This window comes from Mustela nigripes, chromosome 11, assembly GCF_022355385.1.
Source record: "Mustela nigripes isolate SB6536 chromosome 11, MUSNIG.SB6536, whole genome shotgun sequence".
NCBI lineage: Eukaryota > Metazoa > Chordata > Mammalia > Carnivora > Mustelidae > Mustela > Mustela nigripes.
Window position 1 is genome coordinate 25861844 of NC_081567.1, and position 21910 is coordinate 25883753.

General features: G+C 48.4%; 1 protein-coding gene across 1 annotated transcript in view; it reads right to left on the minus strand.

Annotated features, from left to right (window-relative positions):
* The window catches only part of XYLT1 (xylosyltransferase 1), a 297901-nt gene that overhangs the window by 198726 nt on the left and 77265 nt on the right, over nt 1–21910 (minus strand). The window contains exon 2 of the mRNA XM_059415242.1: nt 6645–6683. Coding sequence (XP_059271225.1) covers nt 6645–6683 — 39 coding nt within the window. The remainder of the gene's footprint in view (nt 1–6644; nt 6684–21910) is intronic.

A 21910-nucleotide genomic window follows, 5' to 3' on the forward strand; every position in this document is an offset into this window, starting at 1 on the left:
AGTGAGTGATCTCCCTCTCAGTCTTGAGGTGTACCTACTGGTAACCGGCTCAGTTGGTTAAGCATCTGCCTTCAGCCCAGGTCATGAACTCAGGGTCCTAGGACTGAGTCCCACATGGACTCCCTGCTCAGTGGGGAGTCTGCTTCTCCCTCTGCCTGCCACTCCTCATTTGTACACACTCTCTCTCTCTCTGACAAATAAATAAATAAATGTCTTTTTTTAAAAAAAGACATAAATTGGATAGAGATTACAGTTCTATAGATTATAGAATTCCACTTTTCTGATATATATATTACATCTGATATATATCCATTATAATGTATACACTGTACATTACATGTATAGTAGGTAATTATAGGTCTACAATCCTATTTCTATCTGCACACCTAGCTCTTATCTTTAGATCTAATCTCTGTATCTCAGCAACAAAGCAATAAAAGAGATGGTATTTCTAATTCAGGGCTTACCACTTACTGTGTTACTTCTAAAAGGAGACTTGGTGTCTCTGGGCCTTCCAGTTGGTTCATCTGAAAAATGGGCTAAGATCAGCCCCTGCCTCATGGGGTTGCAGGACCTGACAGAGGCAGGCTGGACGGCCAGGTTCAAATCCCAGCTGTTCCACCTGTTTGCTACTGGACAAGTATCTTAACCACATCTTTGTGCTGCAGTGTGTCCGGAAAATGGCAGTGACATTAACACTTCCCATAGGGGACACTTGTGCGGTCTTTATGAGCAAACCCATGCCAAAAGCTTACTTAGAAGAGTGCCTGGCACATACTCCAAGTGAATGTTACCTAAAAATGCTAGATTTACACATACATGTACAACGTACAGTTCCCTGCTCATAGTAAACATACTTTCAATGCATGTTAGTCATTGTTGACAAGAATCATGATTTTAAGTGTTCTCAAGTCTAGGGCCAAATTCAAACCTTCAATATCTTGGGCAAAGCCAGCTCCCACCAAGATGAGAGGGACAGTGATCTCAACACGATCTATTTTTCGCAACGGTACATGTGGCTGGGCTTTGGGGAACTTGCTGGCTATTTGTGGAATGTTGCATCACATCGTTTACCCTGAGTCACACAGACTAGAAAGGCACTCAGGGCCAGAGGACCGCAAATCCTCCCTGAGAATGTTTCCATTGCCTGGGTCCAGCCTCTCTGCCTTTGCCCAGGCAGCGGTCCAGCTGGTCACCTCCCTGCTCCAACCCCCACCAGGGCTGATGAGAAATCCAGCAAGCCAGAGCCAGAGGGAAAGATCTAGTAGAGGCACTTGGCCTGTCTCAAAACCAGCCTTGTCCGCCCCAGAGAGGTTCTGCTCTCCCCTCCCCAAGGAGACTAGTGGGAGGAAAGCAGATGGGCTGAGAAGCTATTTGGTCTCGTCGTCCTCTCAACAGATGCTGGGCACCATAAGAATTAATGGGCTGGAGACTCAGGTAAGAGCCATTCAAAAGCTCCCTGATTACTCCAAAAACCGCTCTCCACGGAGGAAAAGGTTAATCGAAGCCCAGAGCTAGAAGAGAGGCGAGTCGACGGCAATTGCTTTCATCCCGGGAGTGGGGGAAAGAGCCTCGGGAGAGAGAAGTCTGCACTGAGGAGGCTGTGGTCTGCCTAAGAAAAAGGAACCAGGCCTCAAAATCGAGTTATTTGCAAAGCCCGCTGCATTGGTCCAGGAGCCTTGGCCAGTCCCTCGCTGAACTGGAGCCAAGTGCTGCCTTTCCACCTTTTTCTCAACACTGCACATTCTCTGCACCGCTGAGCCATAAATCTCTCAGGAAACCATCTCTGAGAGGTGTTTTCCCTTTTACCTACGCTGTGCACATGCTCACACGCACTGTGAGCCATTTCTCTGTGGTGTACTCGGTCACTGTCAACACAGGCCCAGGGACTCTGGGGGATGAATGTGTGAGGCTGGAGACCGGAGGCGGGCCAAGTCTGATATTAACCAGAGAGGGGGACGTTTGATCATAAGCAAGACAATACACTTTTCTCCGTGGTCCCAATTCCACGGCTGGGGTCATCTTTGTACAATGAGCTGTCCGCAGGCAAACAGGGTATCTCGCTATCAGCACTACGGACATTTGGCAGCAGACAATTCTTTCTGGGGCATTTGGAAGGGGTTTAGCGGCAGCCCTGGCCTCTACTCACTAGAGCCCGTGGCACTGCCCCGCCCCAAGTTGTAACAAAAATGTTGCAAGACATTGCCAAATGTCCCCTGGTTAGGGCTGGTGAATACACCCACAGGTGTGAGCCACTAGTTTCGTCTGAGGTTTCAGCTCCACAGAATGGGAGCCAGCTAACTAGCGAATGATAACTATTACCCAGATTTCTCACCTAAATCCCCATTATCAGCACCGCATCAGAAGCTCCAAAGTTCCTCTGACCCTGGCAAGACGCGAGGGACCTGACACACAGGCTCGGGATGTGAGCACCCTTCCCCTCCCCCAACCGCCTTCCCAACTCCTGCCAGCCTTCTCCCTTCGCCCTGGCTGATAAGGGAATTCCTATCCATTGTGACATTCTAATGATGTGAAGGCGCTGAAGGAGCTCGAAGGAGCTGGTGGTCTGATACTAAGGAAAACTGGCATTATCTTTATAGGAATCCAGACAGAATATGCAAAATATTCTGAACGCGAGCACTGCGGTGTCTGTTCTGGTAACGCTTTCTCAAGTGCAGGCTCCCGGCTCCTGAGCTTGAATCTCACCTCCAGAGAGAGCCCTCCCGGAACTAGCTTCTCAGCAGTGCCCAGCTGCCCCTGCTGACGAACCTCTCTGTCCTATTTCTGGTCACTTATTACTACCTGAAATTATTCAGAAATTCACACACTCCTGCAACCAGAATGGGTGCTCCGTGGGCAAGGACCCTGTGTCCTGTCCACTGCTGTGTCTTTAGCATCTATAGCACAAGGCCTGGCCTCCTCCTGGCCCCAGAAGTACTGGAGTAAGCAAATGGATGAAAGAATCTGCTTAGGCATAATTTCTAAAGTATTAATTTCCTTCCACCCACTTCTCATTTTCTTCCTGAGCGTCACTCACCATCCTCATGGTCCCACCATCATCTTTACAGAAAGTGACTATAGTTAACTCCCTCCTTTTATACTCATGGTTAGCTGGTCCAACATATTCAAGCACCCAGGTGGTCCGTGAACAGGGAGGAATCAGGGCTTTTCCTCCCGATGCCCTTGACCTTCAGGTCCTGGGTAATCTCCATGTAAACAAAGGCACAGCTCCCCTCTAAGCACAGCCAAGTTCACAAATACCCAGATTGACAAATCTTTGCTCTACCTAAGAGTTCCTTCATTACAACTCCCAGGGTATCCATATTTGAGTAGAGGCTATTAACTAATTGACAGTGAAGCTGTTGCGGGGTGGGGGGGAGCGGTGGAGCGATACGGCAGAGAGGCTAAAGTTAAATGACAAGAGGTCTTGCCAAATTGGAGTGGATTCAGAAATGATAAACCATCTCGGGGATCAATGGGAAGGAGAGAATCAAATAATGAGCATTTAAATTTATCAAAACACTATTGATGCGCAGGGAGCAGTTTTATCTTTGTTTTAAAATAAATTTTCTACGGGCTCTGCTGCTTAAACCATTTTATCCACAAGCCTCGTGGCAACCTATCTGTCAAGGAATTACTCACTGTGCGAAACATTCTATCTATTTATCTACGTATCTGTTCACCTATCATCCATCTGTCTCCCCACCTATTTATCTAAGCACCTCTGGGGACGTTTGTGCAAAGCATCCATCTGTCTCTCTAGACCTTGGGCTGCATGCATCCAGCACCTCCTTCCAGCTTTGCCTGAGCTATTTCAAATCTACTAGTCCAGGCAACTCTCCACCCCCCCCCCCCCCCCGGGGGGGAAGAATAAGAAGTTGAGAAGACAGATCGATTCTGGCGTCTTATGACCCTGAGTTTGATACTCCCCAATGCTCTGAGCTTCCAGGGTGACCCTGGGCAAGTTACTTAACCTCTCTGACCCTGAAGTTCCTCATCTGGAAAATGGGTATCGTGAGAACACCTATGGAATGAGGCATCGGGATCCGTGGGAGCAGCTACTTCTCGACAAAGAGGAAACATCAGTGGTGGGGGCCGCGAAGGGGAGATCATGGGAATGCCGCTAACTGCATTCGAACTCCTTTCACACTTGGTTTTTCATTTCTACGCCCCCCCCCCCCGCCGATTCCTGGGTAACCACCATCTGGAGATGGGGAAGCATTCACCACTGCAAGTCAGGGCTGCCTTGGTACACCCCAGGGGCAGCCTGCTGAGGGAAATCTGACACCAGGGATTTAAACCTTCCTAGGCTGCCTCATTCTATTCATCTGGCCATTAAGCAGAGCGGGTCCTGCTGATGCCAACAGATGCAGAGGTCAGTGAAGTCGCAGCCCAAGAGCTCTAGAGGAGGCCTTAGCCGCCTGGCCGTCTACCTTCCCCACCATCTCGGAGCTGCCCAAGCAAAGATCCGCAGAGGGCCAGGTGATGACCCCACACATGCGCGGAGGGAAGGGGCCTAGGGTGGACTGAGACTCGTGTGGGGGCTGAGCCACAGACACGTGATGTACGGACACTGCGCACGGTGAGCTACAAAAGGCAGCCCCCCCCGTGGCACCTGTGCTCCAGGACCGAGTGGCTAACGCCTTTCTTAGGAGCGAAGGGGGTTGAGGGGGGGGTGAACTGGGAGAGGACCCAGGCCACACACATCTGTCACCTACCTCGGCACGGCTGGGTTTGCCAAGCTCGGCCACAGCTGCGGTCCTGCTCCTGCCATATGGGTGGTATGTGGGACACCACTTTCTGCCGAAGCTCATCCATGCCCCTCTGGTCTGACCCGCCCGCAGGCAGCTGAATAGGGTCCCATCATGCGTCCCGGGATGGACGGCCCCCCGCACAGAGTGAGATCTGGCCACGGGCTTGTGCCAACAGTTACAGAAAAACATTAGTACTTTGGTTGGGTTCCAAAGTCTCTTTCACACAGGAAGTTAGAACTCGGCAAAGACAACAACAGCCCACAGCTCTCCGAAGACCAAGGGCCAGATGAGGCTGATGGAGAGGTGCAGAGACAATGTGAGTCCTCTCCCCAGGGGCCCAGCACCAACACAGGAGGCCCGCCTTGTGCCAGGCGTGGCCATGAACCAAGGGTCGGGCCCCCTGGGCTATGGGGTGTGACTCTAAGAGAGGTCCTTGTGTGGGGGTGAGCTGTCTCCCTCACAGTGTGCTGGCCAAAGCCATCGGCATGTGACTGTTCTTTCCTGGGGAAGTTTTGAAGGGCTGACTGGATGTTATTCATAGAGAAGGATACAAGAGGGCCAAGAACAGAACTATCTGGGGTGCACCGCTCCGCCCTGGGAGAGAAGATCTGGCTTCCAGAATTGTGGACATAGACCATGTGCCCATGAGCTCTCCTACATCTACCAGGTTTTCTTCAGGGGAAGGACTGATTGTGATACGGAGAAGGGCCATCCTTTGAAAGCACACCTGGGAAGTTCTCTGGCAATCCACAAAAGAGACTGGGGCGGGCCGGGTTTTCCAAATTGTGGCAGATGCACCCCTGGGAGTGCATGCAGATGATTTTAGGGGGCACTCAAAAGAAACTTTTGGATTAGCTGAGAATGAGCCCACTTATGACAGTTAAGTAAATTGATTTAAGGAAAATCTATTTTTAGGTGACTTGGAACAAGTGTGATTTCCATAAGGCAAACATGGCCCTATGGAAACATGGCTAAGGGGGTAGGTGGGCAGCAGAGGTTGGGATAGGACCAGACCAGAGGATGGCCAGAGAGGGGGACGCATCTGGGCCTGCGTCCCCCTCAAAGCCATGCCCACTGCTCTTTCCTGGTCATCCCTGGAGCTGACATAATGAAATGTGCCTGCAGAAGAGAATGAGAAAGTGGAAGACTCTCCTTTTCCCACCAGTTGGGGTCTTTCTGAGCAAGGAAGGAGAAGCAGGGTGGGTTTGCTCATTCCCCTCGGGGAGACTGAGGCAGAGACACTGGTGAGAGGACAAGGACCCGTGGAGGAGGCTGAAGACTGAGAGCAGGTGGTCCCTGCTAGAGAACTCCAGAAACAGCTGCAGAGCGGCCCTTCAGCCTTGACATGTTCACACAGACTTGCCCGTCCCAGACACTCAAACGCTGCTAGCTGTGGGGCTCTGGACAGGCTCCATCATGTCTCCTCTCTTCACTGTGGGACCAACCCTTAGAGCCCAGGGAATAATGGATCCAAAGATGCCTCCCCTTCAAGCTCAGTCAGACAGGCAACAGTGTATTGGGTTCAAAAGCTACCTCACCAGCCCTGAGTCCGTACTGATGACTTTACAGACACCAGTTTCTGCTATTCTCACCACAACCCTGCAAAGCAGGCACCACCCTCGCAGTAATATTCCAGATGGGGAGAGGGTGGCTGAGAGGCTAGGTCGCCTTTCAGGGCCAGAAGATGGGTACGCAGATACCAGGGTACACGTAAGCGTGCGTGCCCACACAAAATCGGCTCATGTGTATGTGGGCACACATCCCAACAGGCAGGGTGATGGCCTGATGTGCCTGTCCAGTTTCTCTGAGTCAAGGAGCCAAGAGGGTGCCCCAAGTCTCCTGGAGAGTTGGTGCAGAGGTAAGTGACAAAGGCCATGGGAAGGTACTGACCTGGGTCTCCAGGGTGATCGGTGGACTTGGATGAGGGTCCTGTGGGAAGAGAGGAGAAAACACACATAAGCGATGGGCAAAACTAAACCTACCAACCCAGCCAGCATCATTTTCCAACGAAGCGAGATCTCTTCCGTGTTTTACTATCTCCCCCATTCCATGACTCATGAGCTTGGCCCATCCCCAGTCTCCCCCCAACTTCCTCCCACGCCCCGATGATTAAGGAGGCTCAAGGTTTTCATTAAGAGGTTAAGGGGACACCTGCATGGAGATCATGCAAAATGACCAGATGTAAGGAAACAGGAAAGAAAGCATGCTCGTCCATTATCTCCAAGTGTGTTCATATCCTCTACACGAAGGAGCGGATGGATCCGTAAGAGGATTAGAAATAAACTTGAAAGACTAGAGAGTCCCGATTAGGGGCAAGGCCACCAATGTGTGTCTGGTCTTGGAAAAAATGAGGGAAGGAAAAGAGAGACAGAAAAAGAAGAGCTTAATTCCTGGTTTTCTAGCACATTCCAGTGGGCTGGGGAAGAGACTTCTCAGGATTGAGAAGGCCAGAGAAAAGTCCTATTCACCTGCTCCCCACAAAAGACAACTGACAGGAAATGCTTGGTGGTAATGTCGCGGGTCATTAAACATGAACTCTCTAGGTGGGGGGCAGGGTGGGTAGAGGAGGGAGGGCTGGATGGGGAGGAGGTAGTGGTTTTCGGCAAGGGGTTTCTAAGGAAAACAGGAAACGCAGGACATAAAGGCTATTTTTCTCAGCACCATGTCCACTCTGAAGTGAACCCCCTTGGATTCATGGTTCTGGGAAAGTAACTTCAAGCTGCCCCTTACAGAGAATGGGCATGATTTCTGGGCCCTGAGGGCAAGCTCAGGTTGGAAGCTTTGCTTTATGCAAGCCGACTTTCCAACACAGGGTTCTAGGAAGCCATGCAACGAGCAACCCATGGCCTATGGCGTGAATGAGAAGCAAGTGTAGGAATCGCGCTGCATTTGTCCCTCTGTGGTCTGACTTCTTTTTTTTTTTTTTTTAATTTTATTATTTGACAGAGAGAGAGAGAGATCACAAGTAGGCAGAGAGGCAGGCAGAGAGAGAGGGGGAAGCAGGCTCCCCACTGAGCAGAGAGCCTGACTTGGGGCTCGATCCCAGGACCCAGAGATCATGACCTAAGCTGAAGGCAGAGGCTTAACCCACTGAGCCAACCAGGTGCCCCGTGGTCTGACTTCTTTCACTCAACATAATATCCTCAAGGTTCATCCACGTTGTCACAGATGGCAGGATTCCCTTCTTTTTTAAGCCCGAATAACATTCCATTTTGTGCATCTGTCACGTCTTCTCAATCCAGTCATCCATCCGTGGACATGTAGGGTTGCCTTCTGACCTTGGTTCTTGTATGGCTTCAACAAACACGGGAGGGCAAATGTCAGGATTCCACTTCTATGAAGAATCCAGAATCATCAAACTCATGGAAGCAGAGAGTAGAAGGGTGACCGTCGGAGGTTTGGGGAGAGGAAATGTGCTACCCAACAGATGCGAAGTTTCAGTCATGCAGAATGAACCAGCTCTAGAGCTCAGCTGTGCGACATCGTAGCTGTTGTTAACAACACTGCATTGTACACATAAACTTTTCTTAAGAGAGTAGATCTCATACTGTGTTCTTACTAAATTAAAAAAAAAAAAAAAAGGAAGTGTAGAAAAATTAGAACATTTTAAACCCCTATCCTAGGTGAACAGATAACTCACTTTCTTGATGACTCCTCTGTGGTATCTTTATAATGACGCCAAAGTCATTCTGAGCTCAAGATGAGGGGTTCCTCTCCCCTGATTCCAGTTCTGAATCTAGCTCCTAGTAGTTCTCCAATGGAACAGTTCTCTAATGGTACAGCTCCAGAACATCTAATTCTAATTTTCATACTCATGCACAGAATATTCCTCAGACCCAGGAAGGTATGGACTGGAGCCCTCCTCCCACTCTCTGGACATTGCAGCCTTGGCCCAGAGAGGAACTTGGAGAAGTCCTGAAAATATTTTAGGCTGTAGTAGCTCCTTCATAAGGGTGAAGAAACGGGAGCTCTGTGGCTGAGAACCTTCGCTGTGCCATTCAAATGAGCTGGCTTGTTTAAGCCACTCTTCGCGGAGTTCACTCTCGCCAGCCTCTTCATCCTCCCATGCAGGGAGGGAGACTTAACCCTGTTCTTCCAGAATCTCTGTGACAAGCAAGCGTACTGGACGGGACCCATGTTTGTCTTTGGGAGGCAAGGCCGTCCTCTCTGGTCTGCGAGGTCTTCAGCTCCTGTCAGTCTGTGCATCTGTCTCTCTGGCCATTCAGATTCATCTAGATTCCACCACAAGATAAGAAGCTTCCTCTCAGTCTCAAACATTGGCCTCATTCTCAAGCGGGATCCTAGTGGAGCACTGCACTGGGGGGCTGGGTGCCCGCCCCGACTGACCAAGCTGTATTTCACAGCCTATTTGGCTATGGCTTAGGGTTTATGCTTCACTGCTCAGAATCCTGAAGGGGCAGAGAGGGGAGACTGCCCTCCTGAACCCCTAAGAACAACTTCATGGGAAAGATGGTCCTTGGGAAACCACAGAAAACTGTCAACTGTGTTGACAAAGCCCAGAGCCTGATCCTTAGATAAAATAAAGCACCAACCCTTTATTTGGTATTCCAGGATCAGAAGCCCTACTGGTACATGGTCAGGGGTCCAATCCTATGTATTTTGCATGTTATGGACCTAGCCAGGAAGAAGACTGAGTATTCCAAGTGATCTGGTCCTTACCACTCAGGGCTCACTTGCCAACAGAGTGTTGCCCCTCTCCGTCTGTGCACATTCAGGATAGAAGACTTTCCCTACAGAGACGCCATCCAGAAGATTCTGGGTATGACTATATATCGGTGAGGTCTCCCTTTCAGCAACATCCTCCTTAATTGGAAAGGCTAACGAAGTGGAACCGGGTCAATGATGCTGTCTGCCTAATCCATCGTGTCTGTCTACACTGGGACTCTTTGGTTTACAGTAGAGTAAATTCCTGTCTGTCGGGGAAAGGCTCCTGGAGACCAAAGGGGAATTTGCAACATGCTCGGAGGCTACAGAGTGCTTGTGGAATCTAAATGCAGGTACTGGGAGCTACAGAACTGCTTTAAGCAAGGGAAGCTCTTTCATATCATCTACTGCAATGACTCAGATGGGGAAGTCAAATAGGGAACCAGGGGAACCAGGCCGACTGATGTAGTAGCCTGCATTCTTTACCACGCCCTAGAGCCACACCCTCTGGTCTTAGGACTCTGCATTTCCTTGCAGAGGGTTCTTCCCCAACCCTTGACCTTGGGCTTGCCCCTGTGATCTGCTATGTCCAAGGGGGTGGTGAGCAAAAAGGACAGAAGCCTAAGCTTGAAATACTCTTGCGGGATTGAGCAGGATCTCTTGCGTTTTTGCCATCATCACAAGAACAACATGCTCGAGGTAGCCCGCTGGTCCGAGAAGGAGGGGACACACATGGAACAGAACTAGACCCAACATGCAACCTGAAGCGCAGCCCAGCCTTGATCAGCCACCTTCAGGCACATACAGAATGAGTTTCAAGGTGATTTGTTACACAGCCAGTACTTTGGCAGTAACAGATACACTCTAAAGACTGACCCTGAGAGAACCCCACATAATGTACAAGCCCTCCAGCCTTGGGAACAAAAGGACACATACTCTCCCTCAGCCTGCCCATCAACCCCAAGAACCTGGAATAACTATAGTGTGTAACTAGGATTTAGAACCTACTAAGCACCACACTCCATGTGAGCTGGACATTATGCCAAGCAAGGGAAAAAGCTCAACCACTATGATCTTATACTATAAATGAGTTAGCTTATACCCATCTTCACCAAATGTACCGGTCCATCTGAATTTCTTTAAATGCCATTACAAAAACGGTAATGGAAATGATTTGTCAGAGTACTCTCACCCTAAGACAAAGACAGTTTCCATTCTTCCGGTTCATTCCCAACTTTATCCCACAGGCATTATTACTTGACCAAGGTTTGCAACACTCATGAACACTCGCAATAACTAGTAACATACTATGCTGATTAAGGGATGGCTAATAACTTTAAGTTCTTACCATGTTCCAGGCACTGGCTTAACCTCACACATGTGTCATTCCTCTGACTCCTTGTAACAAGCCTGTGAGGTAGATACTACCATTATTCTCATTATACAAATGGGAAAACTGAGGACCAGAGAGATTGAGTAACCTATACAAGGTGCTGAAGCCTGCACTGGACCCCAGGGCCCTGCACTTGACATCCCTGTGCTCCGCGATTTTACAGTAGCCCTACTGGAGAGCACAAGTCTAGCCCAGACAGAGTAATCCTGCAATCTGGAGAGTGTCTACTAGAAGGAAGGACATTCATGGCAAATCAGCAGCAGCACCTTAACTACAAGAATCCTTCCTAAAAAAAGGTAGCAGACTTGGTTGATAGAAATTACCACAAGTGCCGGGACTGAAAACAAAACACTGCCACCTCGCTGCAGCATGGTACCAAATCCATCCACACCTATTCATGGAGTTCCGACACAGTCGCTAGCATTTCTGCCTGGTGGGCACCGGGAGGGAGCCAGAAAGGAGTTTATAGAGCAGCTCCGTGTACACTCCTATTCCCAAAGCTAACTGTTTAAATAATAGGCGGGGGTCTCAGTACAGATCCTGGAGAAATGAAACTTGCTGGCCCCTCATGAGTCTTGCTTGTGAGATCAGGAAGCCAGACTCATATAATTTTGAGCCCATCGAGGCCAAAAGCCTCATTTTAACAGGCAATGAAGCTTTCGTAAAGAGAAGAGAGAGAAGAGAAATTCCATTATCATTCCAAGCATGCATTGAACATTTTTTACTCCCTTGGTTGGTGCTGAGCCCTGAACCTGGCCTCAACCACTGAAAGAGGTGTTCTCTTTCTGCGCTTTTAAGATCTTGTATGATAGCGTTTGCTGTTGGGTGGTAAGCAATGGCTTTGAAGGGGAGGGGACAATCCTGTGACTCAAGTCTTCAGAGCCAGACTTCCCCACTGGTCCCATCAAGTCGGTCCAACCATCACACAGATGCACGCAGGAGGACCCTTCAGAAGGCTGGCATGGCCCCCACTCCTGGAAAGCCCTCTAATGGGCTCTACAGAAGTAGAAGTTTCCCCCATCAGGAGACTGTGCCTTACTCTCAGTCACCATCAAACACCAGGTGCCTCGGGAAATGCAAGGAACTCTTTATGGGTTCTGAGATGGAAAGAAACAAGATCTCACCAACAGCATTCTGCCTGCTGTAGATCACCCAGGGAAGACCACCAAGTGGAAGCTGAGTTTGGATACCAACCCAGAGACCCTGTCTCTGTCACTCGTAGATTCTGTCACTCATATTAATGGACCAGTATGAGGCCTAGAAAGATTATGCAGAGGGAAATAGTGTAGGTTTGGGGTTGAAATCCTGCGTGACTTGTTTATTACTTGGGCTGCCATAACAAAAAATACCCCAGAATGGGTTGCCAATGGGACAGAAATGTACTTTTCCATAGTTCTGGAGGCCAGAAGTCCACGATCAAGGCGTCAGCATTGTCTGCTGGGGCCTTTCTCTGTGGCTTGTAAAAGCCCACATTCTTTCTCAGTGTGTCTTCACATGGTCTTTCTCCATGTCTCTGAGCGTCTCTGGTGTCTCCTTGATGTCTAAATCTTTCTTATGAGGACACCAGTCAGACTGGATCAGGACCAAGCCTCCAGACCTCATAGGAACTTCATACGTTCTGTAAAGGCCGTGTCCCCAAACACAGTGATATTCGGAGGTGCTGGGGTTTGGCAGTTTAGCAGATTGACAATCCTTGGTAGACCTGTGATCTCGGGCAAACTTCTTAGCTCCTGTGGGCTCTACTTGTCTCATCCACACAATGTAAACAGGAAGGACCATATTCTCCAACAGAGCTACTACAAGAAGGCATAGAATTTACTATCTACGGCTCTTTTATCCAAGTTTTTAAAAAGCACTAATAAATAATGATACTAAATAAGAGGTGGAAACCTGGACTATGTTACACAGACCCAGATACATTTTGAAAATGGGATATCACTAGGGCGCCTGGGTGGCTCAGTGAGTTAAGTGTCTGCCTTTGGCTCAGATCATGATCTCAGGGTCCTGGGATCAAGCCCCACATCAGGCTCCTTGCTTACCAGGGAGCCTGCTTCTCCCACTGCCTGCCACTCCCCCTGCTTGTGCTCTCTCTCTGTCAAATGAATAAATAAATAAAATCTTAAAAAAAAGAAAAAGAAAAAGAAAAAGAAAATGGGATACCACTGACATCATGGGTCACCCTTGATGGCAGATAAAACCAGGTATTTTAAATGTCTGGCGTATGATTACACACTCAAAAATCACCTCCCCTTTGTTTTCTTCTTCCAGGCTTTTGAAAGCTAAGACATACCTTTCTGCACCCAACCGACTAAACCGCAATTTTTCCAAACGGCCAGTTATTGTCGATGCCAGCTGCACCGATCCCATGCGACAGCAGTGAAATGGGGAAATGTAGCTATATCGTTGTCTGGGCGTATTTGGCGCCAAGTATGTGAAATTCTTGCAACTCTGGAAGGTATCATCCTCCCCAATTCATAGATCAGATGAACTCCAACTCGGGGGGAGAATCTGCTCAAAAATACAGGTCTAAGAAGGGACGGAGCCAAGACTGGTGCTTAGGTTTGGAAGTTGCCAGAAACTGGCACCCGAACCAATATCCTGGTGTTTCCAAAAGCTTGAACTTAGTGAAATCACAATCTCTGGGCAAGGAGCCAAAGAATCTGCATTCTTATTAAACAGCCTTGGGGGATTCTTCTGTATACTGAAGCTTGAGAAGCCCCGTACTGGGCATGGGTAATACAAGATGGAAAGCATCCAAGGTGACACACAGCCCATGAGAAACTGGGAACAGGACCTCTCTCTCCCCTCTCGTGCTCACACTCTGCATCCCCCAAGAAATGTCTATCATGGTGTGTCATTGTCTGGGCTGCTAGAACAGCTGGGTGGCTTAAACCCAAAAGAAGTTTATTTCTTGTTGTCCTTCAGGTCCAGGAGGTCCAACACCAAGCTGCTGGCAAGTTCAGTGTCTGGTTCATAGTCCGCTTTCTCCTTGCTGTGCGCCTTCACCTAGAAGAATGAGTGAGGGAGCTCTCCAGTGTCCCTTCTAAAATGGTGCTTGTCACATTCTTGAGAGCTCTGCCCTCAAGAGCTCACCACCCATCTCCTAATACCATCATCTTGGGGGTCACGATTTTAACATGTGAACTTGGTGGTGTGTGGGGTGGGGGCAGGACACACCATTCAGTCCACAGTGGGATACAAGGTATGTTCTGCTCCTTCCCTTCCCTCCATGCATATGGTGATGGTCTCCCTCCTGCCCCAGAAATCCTATCAAGCTCCCTCTTCTTTCCAAAGTCCCCTCCCCAGGCATGTGTGGCTCCTTTCGACTCCTTCTCAGGGTTCTAGATACAGCCATCAAGGTGCCTGCAACAATGGGGCTTTTTCTCAAGTTGCCCCTCTGGGATTTCACAATGAGCTTAACTCCTGTCGGTGGCTCCTGGGAAGACCACTGGGCACGTGCATGGCGGGTGGCATTGGTCGACGAGGGAGGGATGCCGACAGCACAGAAGTCCCCTTGTTCTCTGAGAAAGGCTGTATTTGGAATGCGAATGTCAGCCAGAATCACACAGTGCTCACCTTGTTGGAAAATGCCAACTCATCTATCGGTAAGACCGGGAGGAAAACAGAAACCCCACTGACAGGTCAAGGGCACGCTCACCGCTTTACCGATACGGCGGCAGATCGAGTCAGGCCCTTAAAACCAGAGTGGGGGTTGGGAGGGGTTTCCTCGCTCTATCATCTGTCTCTGGTTTTCAAAGTCTTCAGCGTTTGCAGGCCTCTTTACTACTCTGCATTCTCGCCACGTCTTTTTTAGCCTACTCCCCAGAACTGAGCAACAGAACCTCAAGAAAAAGTTCAGGCCTTTAGAAGTCAGTTCATTACCTACAGCCTTGGAAGATATAAGAAGCCACAGGGGCGTGGAAACATGGGAACGATTTTATTGCTTCTCTAGGCTGCCATGTGCATCTCTGAGAACAAAGGGTTACCAAAAATCTCAGCCACTGTACATAACACTCTGTTCTGAGTGAGTCTCAAGAGGTTCTGTGATTCTTTGCAAAGCACACAAGATTACGATTCTTGGAACTACAGGGTTTTGAATAGACCTACCTGAAAGACGAGAAGCTTGCGGGTCTAAAGGGTTTAGATGGGGTGGCTGGTAGGGGGCCTCTGGAGGATTCATGGTGGGTGGTATTTTGGGGCCAGTAACACTGATGGAAGATTTGAAATTGTTACCAAGTTCCTAACCAGGGTACTTCACATACAACCCCAGATTTCTCACTTCTCTTTTTAAAAATGAGAGATTTAGCAACATGAGACATGCATTTCTCCGAGAGAGCAAGGTTCCTGGTGGAGTGGCTGCTGCCTGGTCCCTGTACGCAACTATGCCTGTCACTTCCATTGATTAATGCCATTTGCCCAGGATCACACGGCTGATCAGTATCAACAATAATCAGAAGAGGCATCCAAATTGGCAAAGAAGAAGTCAAACTATCACTCTTTGCAGATGATATGATACTTTATGTGGAAAATCCAAAAGACTCTATTCCAAATCTGCTAGAACTTGTATAGGAATTCAGTAAAGTGTCAGGATATAAAATCAATGCACAGAAATCAGTTGCATTTCTATATACCAACAACAAGACAGAATAAAGAGAAATTAAGGATTCAATCCCATTTAAAATTGCACCCAAAACCATAAGATACCTAGGAATAAACCTAACCAAAGAGGCAAAGAATCTGTACTCAGAAAACTATGAAGTACTCATGAAAGAAACTGAGGAGAATACAAAGAAATGGAAAAATGTTCCATGCTCATTGATTGGAAGAACAAATATTGTGGAAATGTCTATTATACCTAAAGCAATCTACACATTTAATGCAAACCCTATCAAAATACGGTCAATGTTTTTTAAAGAAATGGAACAAATAATTCTGAAGTTTGTATGGAACCAGAAAAGACTTCGAATAACCAGAGGAATGTTGAAAAAGAAAGCCAAAGTTGGTGGTATCACAATTCCAGACTTCAAGCTCTACTACAAAGCTGTAATCATCAAGACAGTATGGTACTGGCACAAAAAAAGACACAGATCAATGAAACAGAATAGAGAGGCAGATAGACCCTCAACTCTATGGTCAACTAATCTTTGACAAAGCAGAAAAGAATGTCCAATGGAACAAAGACAGTCTCTTCAACAAATGGTGCTGGGAAAATTGGACAGCCACATGCAGAAAAATGAAAAGGACCGTTTTCTTATACCATACACAAAAATAGACTCCAAATGGATGAAGATCTGTATGTGAGACAAGAATCCGTTAAAGTCCTTGAGGAGAACACAGGCCACAACCTCTTTGACCTCAGCCACAGCAGCTTCTTCCCAGAAACTTCACAAAAGGCAAGGGAAGCAAGGGCAAAAATGAACTATGGGGACTTCATCAAGATTAAAAGCTTTTGCACAGCAAAGGAAACAGTCAACAAAACCAAAAGACAACTGACAGGATGGGAGAAGACATTTGCAAATGACATATCAGAAAAAGGGGACAGTATCGAAAATCCATAAAGAACTTATCAAACTCAACACCCAAAGAACAAATAATCCAATCAAGAAATGGGCAGAAGTCATGAACAGACACTTCAGCAAAGAAGACATCCAAATGGCCAACAGACACATGAAAAGTGCTCCACATCACTCGGCATCAGGGAAATACAAATCAAAACCACAGTGAGATACCACCTCACACCAGTCAGAATGGCTAAAATTAACAAGTCAGGACATGACAGATGTTGACAAGGATGTGGAGAAAGGGGAACCCTCCTACACTGTTGGTGGAAATACAAGCCTGTGCAGCCACTCTGGAAAAGAGCATGGAGGTTCCTCAAAAAGTTGAAAACAGAGCTACCCTATGACCCAGCAATCGCACTACTGGATATTTACCCTGAAGATACAAATGCAGCGATCCGAAGGGGCATATGCACCCGAATGTTTATAGCAGCAATGTCCACAATAGCCGAACTCTGGAAACAATGTAGATGTCCATCAACAGATGAATGGATAAAGAAGATGTGGGGTATATATACAATGGAATACTATGCAGCCATCAAAAGAAATGATATCTTGCCATTTGTGACAACGTGGATGGAACTAGAGGGTATTATGCTGAGCGAAATAAGTCAATCAGAGAAAGATAACTATCATATGATCTCCCTGATATGAGGAATTTGAGAGGCAATGTGGGGGGCTTAGAGGGTAAGGAAGGAAAAAATGAAACGATGTGATCAGGAGAGAGACAAACCATAAAAGACCCTTAATCTCACAAAACAAACTGAAGATTGCTGGGGGGTGAAGGGGTAAGGGATGGGGTGGCTGGATGATGGACACTGGGGAGGGTATGTGCTATGGTGAGTGCTGTGAAGTGTGTGAGCCTGATGATTCACAGACCTGTACCCCTGGGGCTAATAATACATTAAAACATATATATGTTAATAAAAAAATTTAAAAAAACAATAATCAGAAGAGTAGCTAACATCGGCTCTCATAATGAATGTAAGACAGCGTCCTAAGTGGGTTGTAAAAACAAGCTCTTTCAAACCTCATAACAATGTAGGTGTGAACAGCTCCATTTTACAGATGGTACAACAGGCTCAGAGAACACAGTGACTTGCTCAAAGTCACGTGTCAGTCAGTCGCAGAGCCAGGATTTAGACCAGGCAGCCCCGCTCCCATGGCTACCCTTTTGGACCATGAAGTTACACTGCTTTCCAGGAGGACAAACACACTGTGAACTGGAATCACTAAACCAGAGTTCATGGTTCTAGGAGCAGCTCACGGTTCTAGGAGTAGCTCACCCTAAGAAGCCTTAGGGAGCAGAGAACTAGATCACATGCTCCTCATACCGGATCTTCCCATCTCCTTGCTGAGGGTCTTCAGGCTAATTCCTTATCACAATAATCATAAGAATAACCAACTCCGATGGACAATGTGAAGACCAACTTGGACGGTAGAGCACAGCCTGCTCAGTCCTGGTGTACAGTAGGCAAGCCAAAAATGTCAGTTCCTCTTGGATGGCAGTGACTATCACTCTGCTGTGTTCTGCTTTTTTTCAGAGTTCAAAGGCATTTCAGACCAGAAACAAGACACGCCACATGCCAAGATAAATCTGAGAAAAACAGCCTCCACCCAACACAGCTGGGCAAGAGGTGCTGGTAGATTCCTCCCAGGGTTCCACATCCTTCTGAAGCTGGCCACCTGGGCTTTGTGTGGACATAAGCCTTCCTCAAAGCTGGGAACACAAGCCGCAACTCCAGCTCAGCCCAATAATTAGCTCTTCCCCAGGCACAAGCCGTGGCACCTACCAATTTTGCACCCACTTGCTGTGGTCACCAAGATGGAAGGCGGCCCACTGGAACCAATGCTATCAAGTGTCCTACAAACACTGTCCAGGGTTCCAAAGACACTAAGCTTTATTCTACAGTTTCTGGGGCTACTGGGTGGGTTTTCTGTCCCATGAGGAAACCCAGGATCCAAGAAGAGACTTAGAGGTACAGGATAGGTGAGCAGCACCTTCCTACATGGTGCCCAAGGTGGAGATCACCAAGCAAGTACTTGGGCCTCAAAGTCTTAATACAGGTCTATAAGCAGACATTACCAATGGATTCCCACTCCTAAGGGATGAAACTTATTTCTGTCCCTGACCTCAATCAAACCCTTCCTTTTCTGGTGAGGAGCAGGATATCGATGATGGAGTGAATTTCCTAAGGGCCACATGCAGTTTCTATCAAAACCTGTTCCAGAACCCAAGGTTCTTGGTACCAAATCCTGGGTTTATCCCTTTCTGCCAAAATAAACTTCTAAGCATGTCCATCCTGCCTTTTCTTCATTGTCTCTTCTTCCCCTCCCTCCTCACAAGAGCCTCTAACCAGGACATCTTTTGTTCAAAGGACAGCATATCCCAGCTCTGGGAAAACTGATTCTGCAGCGCTTCTGGTCTGGTGCACTTCCAAGAGGCCACACACAGACCTGCTGATTCAAGCCATGAGGGGAAACCAATCCCAGGATGCTTGGCACAGGGTGGGGAAGGGGAGGGTTTTGTCACGGTTGCAGAAGCCGATGGCCTCAGCTCCAGGCTGTGCTGCAGAATGGGGGAGCCTCCTTCCTAGACTGGAAGAGATGGTGGACAGGCAAACGTGCAGAGAACAGAGGGGCAGAGGGCTCCTACAGTGAGAGTCAAGGTCAAAGTCAGGAGGTTTTAGTGGGGAGAGACTCAGTGCCTCCTTCCTGCCTCTTGGCCGCCTCCTCGGCTTCCCAATGATCACGATGGTTGGATGACAATGATGGCACTGATGACGATGAGCATTAAGATACCTATCACGAAAATCCTTATGAAGCACCACACGTAGCAATTCATTAATTAAATAAATCCTCACCCCATCCTCATAGGGTAGCGACTACAGGATGGCCATGGAGTCTGGAAACACAGATGATTTCATATTATGCTCTTACCTTTGGGAGATGCCCTTGATAACAATGTATTTGCCTGTTTCCGGACTATGGACACCCAGTAGTACCACCATTGCTAATTTACTGAGGAGAAAACAGAGGCCCAGGAAGGTAATAAGACTTGCCCAGAAACTGCAGAAACAGGCCTGCTGAACCTTCTTCCTATCCTCATGGAAGTTAAAAAAAAGTAACCAAAATACTCCAGAGTGGTATGGTTTGCCTTACACGGTGCATAGCACTTGAACATTTTTTTTTCCCACTAGTTGCCTACCTTCAAAAATTGGGTGATTTCACAATACCCAGATTTCTGGCTCTTCCTAAAGTGTCAGAAGATCTGGCCAGGTGGGCATGCCGGTTGGCATGGCTACAGCCAGAGCCAAATAGCTGGTTCTTCCTTAAGGTGGGTACACAACCTCCCCTTGGCCATGACCCTCACCCTACCCACTGGGGCTGGCCTGAGCTTGTGACCTGCCCCCCCCAATCTCTTAACCACTGCAGTTTACTGATCCCCCCAAAGGAAGGTACCATTTTACCCCATGAATGGCTTAGTCAACATGACCACACCCTCTCTTCCAGTCCCAAAAAAGGAAAGTTCTAGATGACAGAACTGGAAAGATGAAAGAGAAAAGCTCTAGTAATCCATAAGTAAGTTTAACATGGTGGTTTCCTCATTTATAAGCTTCTACCTGGAGTTCAGCACTCTGGACTTTCCCTGGGGTGGTGGGACCAGGCAGGGGACGTGGCGGTGGGGAGGGAGGCTTTGGTGTAGGGCACAGAACAGGAAGAGGTTGTTAGAGCCACTGTTTTCTGGCTTCCTGCATGGCCAACTCATACAGCTGCCTGTGAACTGGCTGTTTGTTCCTTGCTGTCCCGGAAGGAAGCGCGCTCATCACCCACGACAACAGAGTTGGCCCCAGGAGCCGAGAACGTGCATGGGGGCTCTGAGCCTGGCTCTCCTTCTGTACAGGGCAACCTCAGAGCTGCTGAGACAGGAAAATGGGAAGAAAGCACAGGCTGGAATACAGCATCCTGCAGGCTCCAGACAAAGCCCCAGCTGGGGGACAGGGAGGAGGAGGAGGAGGCCAGAGGAAGGGGGTCCGGCAGGGCACACGGATTTCATACAATGAGCTCCTTTCATCAATGAATACAGGACTCTCCTCAACACAGTCTCAATGGCTTTGTTTCTGAAACGACCCATTCTACACCCAGAAAGCCAAATTTGCCAGACCCTGTGCCAAGGTCAGGCAAGAGCCTGAGACCCCCAAGCAAGCAGCTACTCAGTACCCCGGAGACGACCACGGTGCCCTGCGCTGCTGGACTGACCCGAAGTCTACAAAGATCCCCTTTTATTTTTATGCTTTTCTGCACCAGGATGCTGGGCAGGGGGGATTGCTCACACGCGTGACATGTTTGGCATAACTGTAGGATCTATTCAGGGTAGTAAGTGCTCCCTTCCCACGAACTTCATCGAGACATCTTTGTTTGCAGAGGGGGCAGGGCAGGACGAGACGGGACTAGAGAAACAAGAGCAAGTTCAAGTCTGCGGTCCCAAGGTGACCAAATTAAAGATGCAGTAGGACACCTTGCCGATGACCCCACAGTGGCCTCTCTTTTGCAAGTGCATTGAGAGTCTCCCCTTCAAGGATTTATTTTGCAGGTAGCAAAGAGCCAACTGGGCGCCTGGGCGAAGTATTCCGTTCCGGCGTGTTTGTTTAGCCCACACAATGCCTTCAGTAGGAAAACATTCAGTCTGATGTGAGCGCCTAATACTCGGGAAGTTTCATGTAAAACTGCAAAGTCCTGGCATTTCTTGGAAAATCGGGAGACCTGGCCACATGAACCCATCATCTTCACAAGACACCAGTGGTCTGGATCTGGGGAGCAGCTGTCTCCCATGGAAGGGACATGTTCCTGCAGTCTGCCTGGCCCCCAGGCATCCTTCTCTTCCTAAGGTGGCCTGGTAGCCGCCATGGACCCTGGACTCTGCCATCTCTGATTTGTGAAGCCCCAACGCTCTCAGCGAAGGCCCTGGGATTAGAGAGAAATATAGGATCTGGATTGTAGGCTGGTTGTAAAGCAAAGTTGGTTACGAACTCCCAGGACAATATGACTTAAGAAGCACAGTTGAGCACACATCCAAGAACACTGGGTCAGGAGCGGAGCCCACTCCCACAAGTAGGGGTTGGGGGCTCTATCCTCTTCGCTCCCTGCAATATACTATTTTGACAACTGGTCCTGCTTTCTCAAGACCAAGTCTGATTTTCTTTTGTTTTTATATTTAATCAAGTCCTGCGGGTACTACATGGACAGCCCTCGGTACATTCCTACATTCTTACTGAACCCAAATCAGCTGAAAGTGGAGTTACTTGGGATGTAGAAGATGAACGCTCAGAACCCAGCCAACTCAGGAGTTGTGGGTTTTCCTAACTGCACGTCAAGTTCCTGCTGCAAAGATGACCCCTGGGGGTGGAAAGGCCGAGCAGAAGCAGAGGAGCTCCACGGACGGATCAGCTCACAGCAGGGAAAGCAGAAGAGAAGTTCCTCTGGAGGGGATGGAGAGCGTATCTGGTGAGCTACGGTCTCCCACAAAGATATTGAAATGA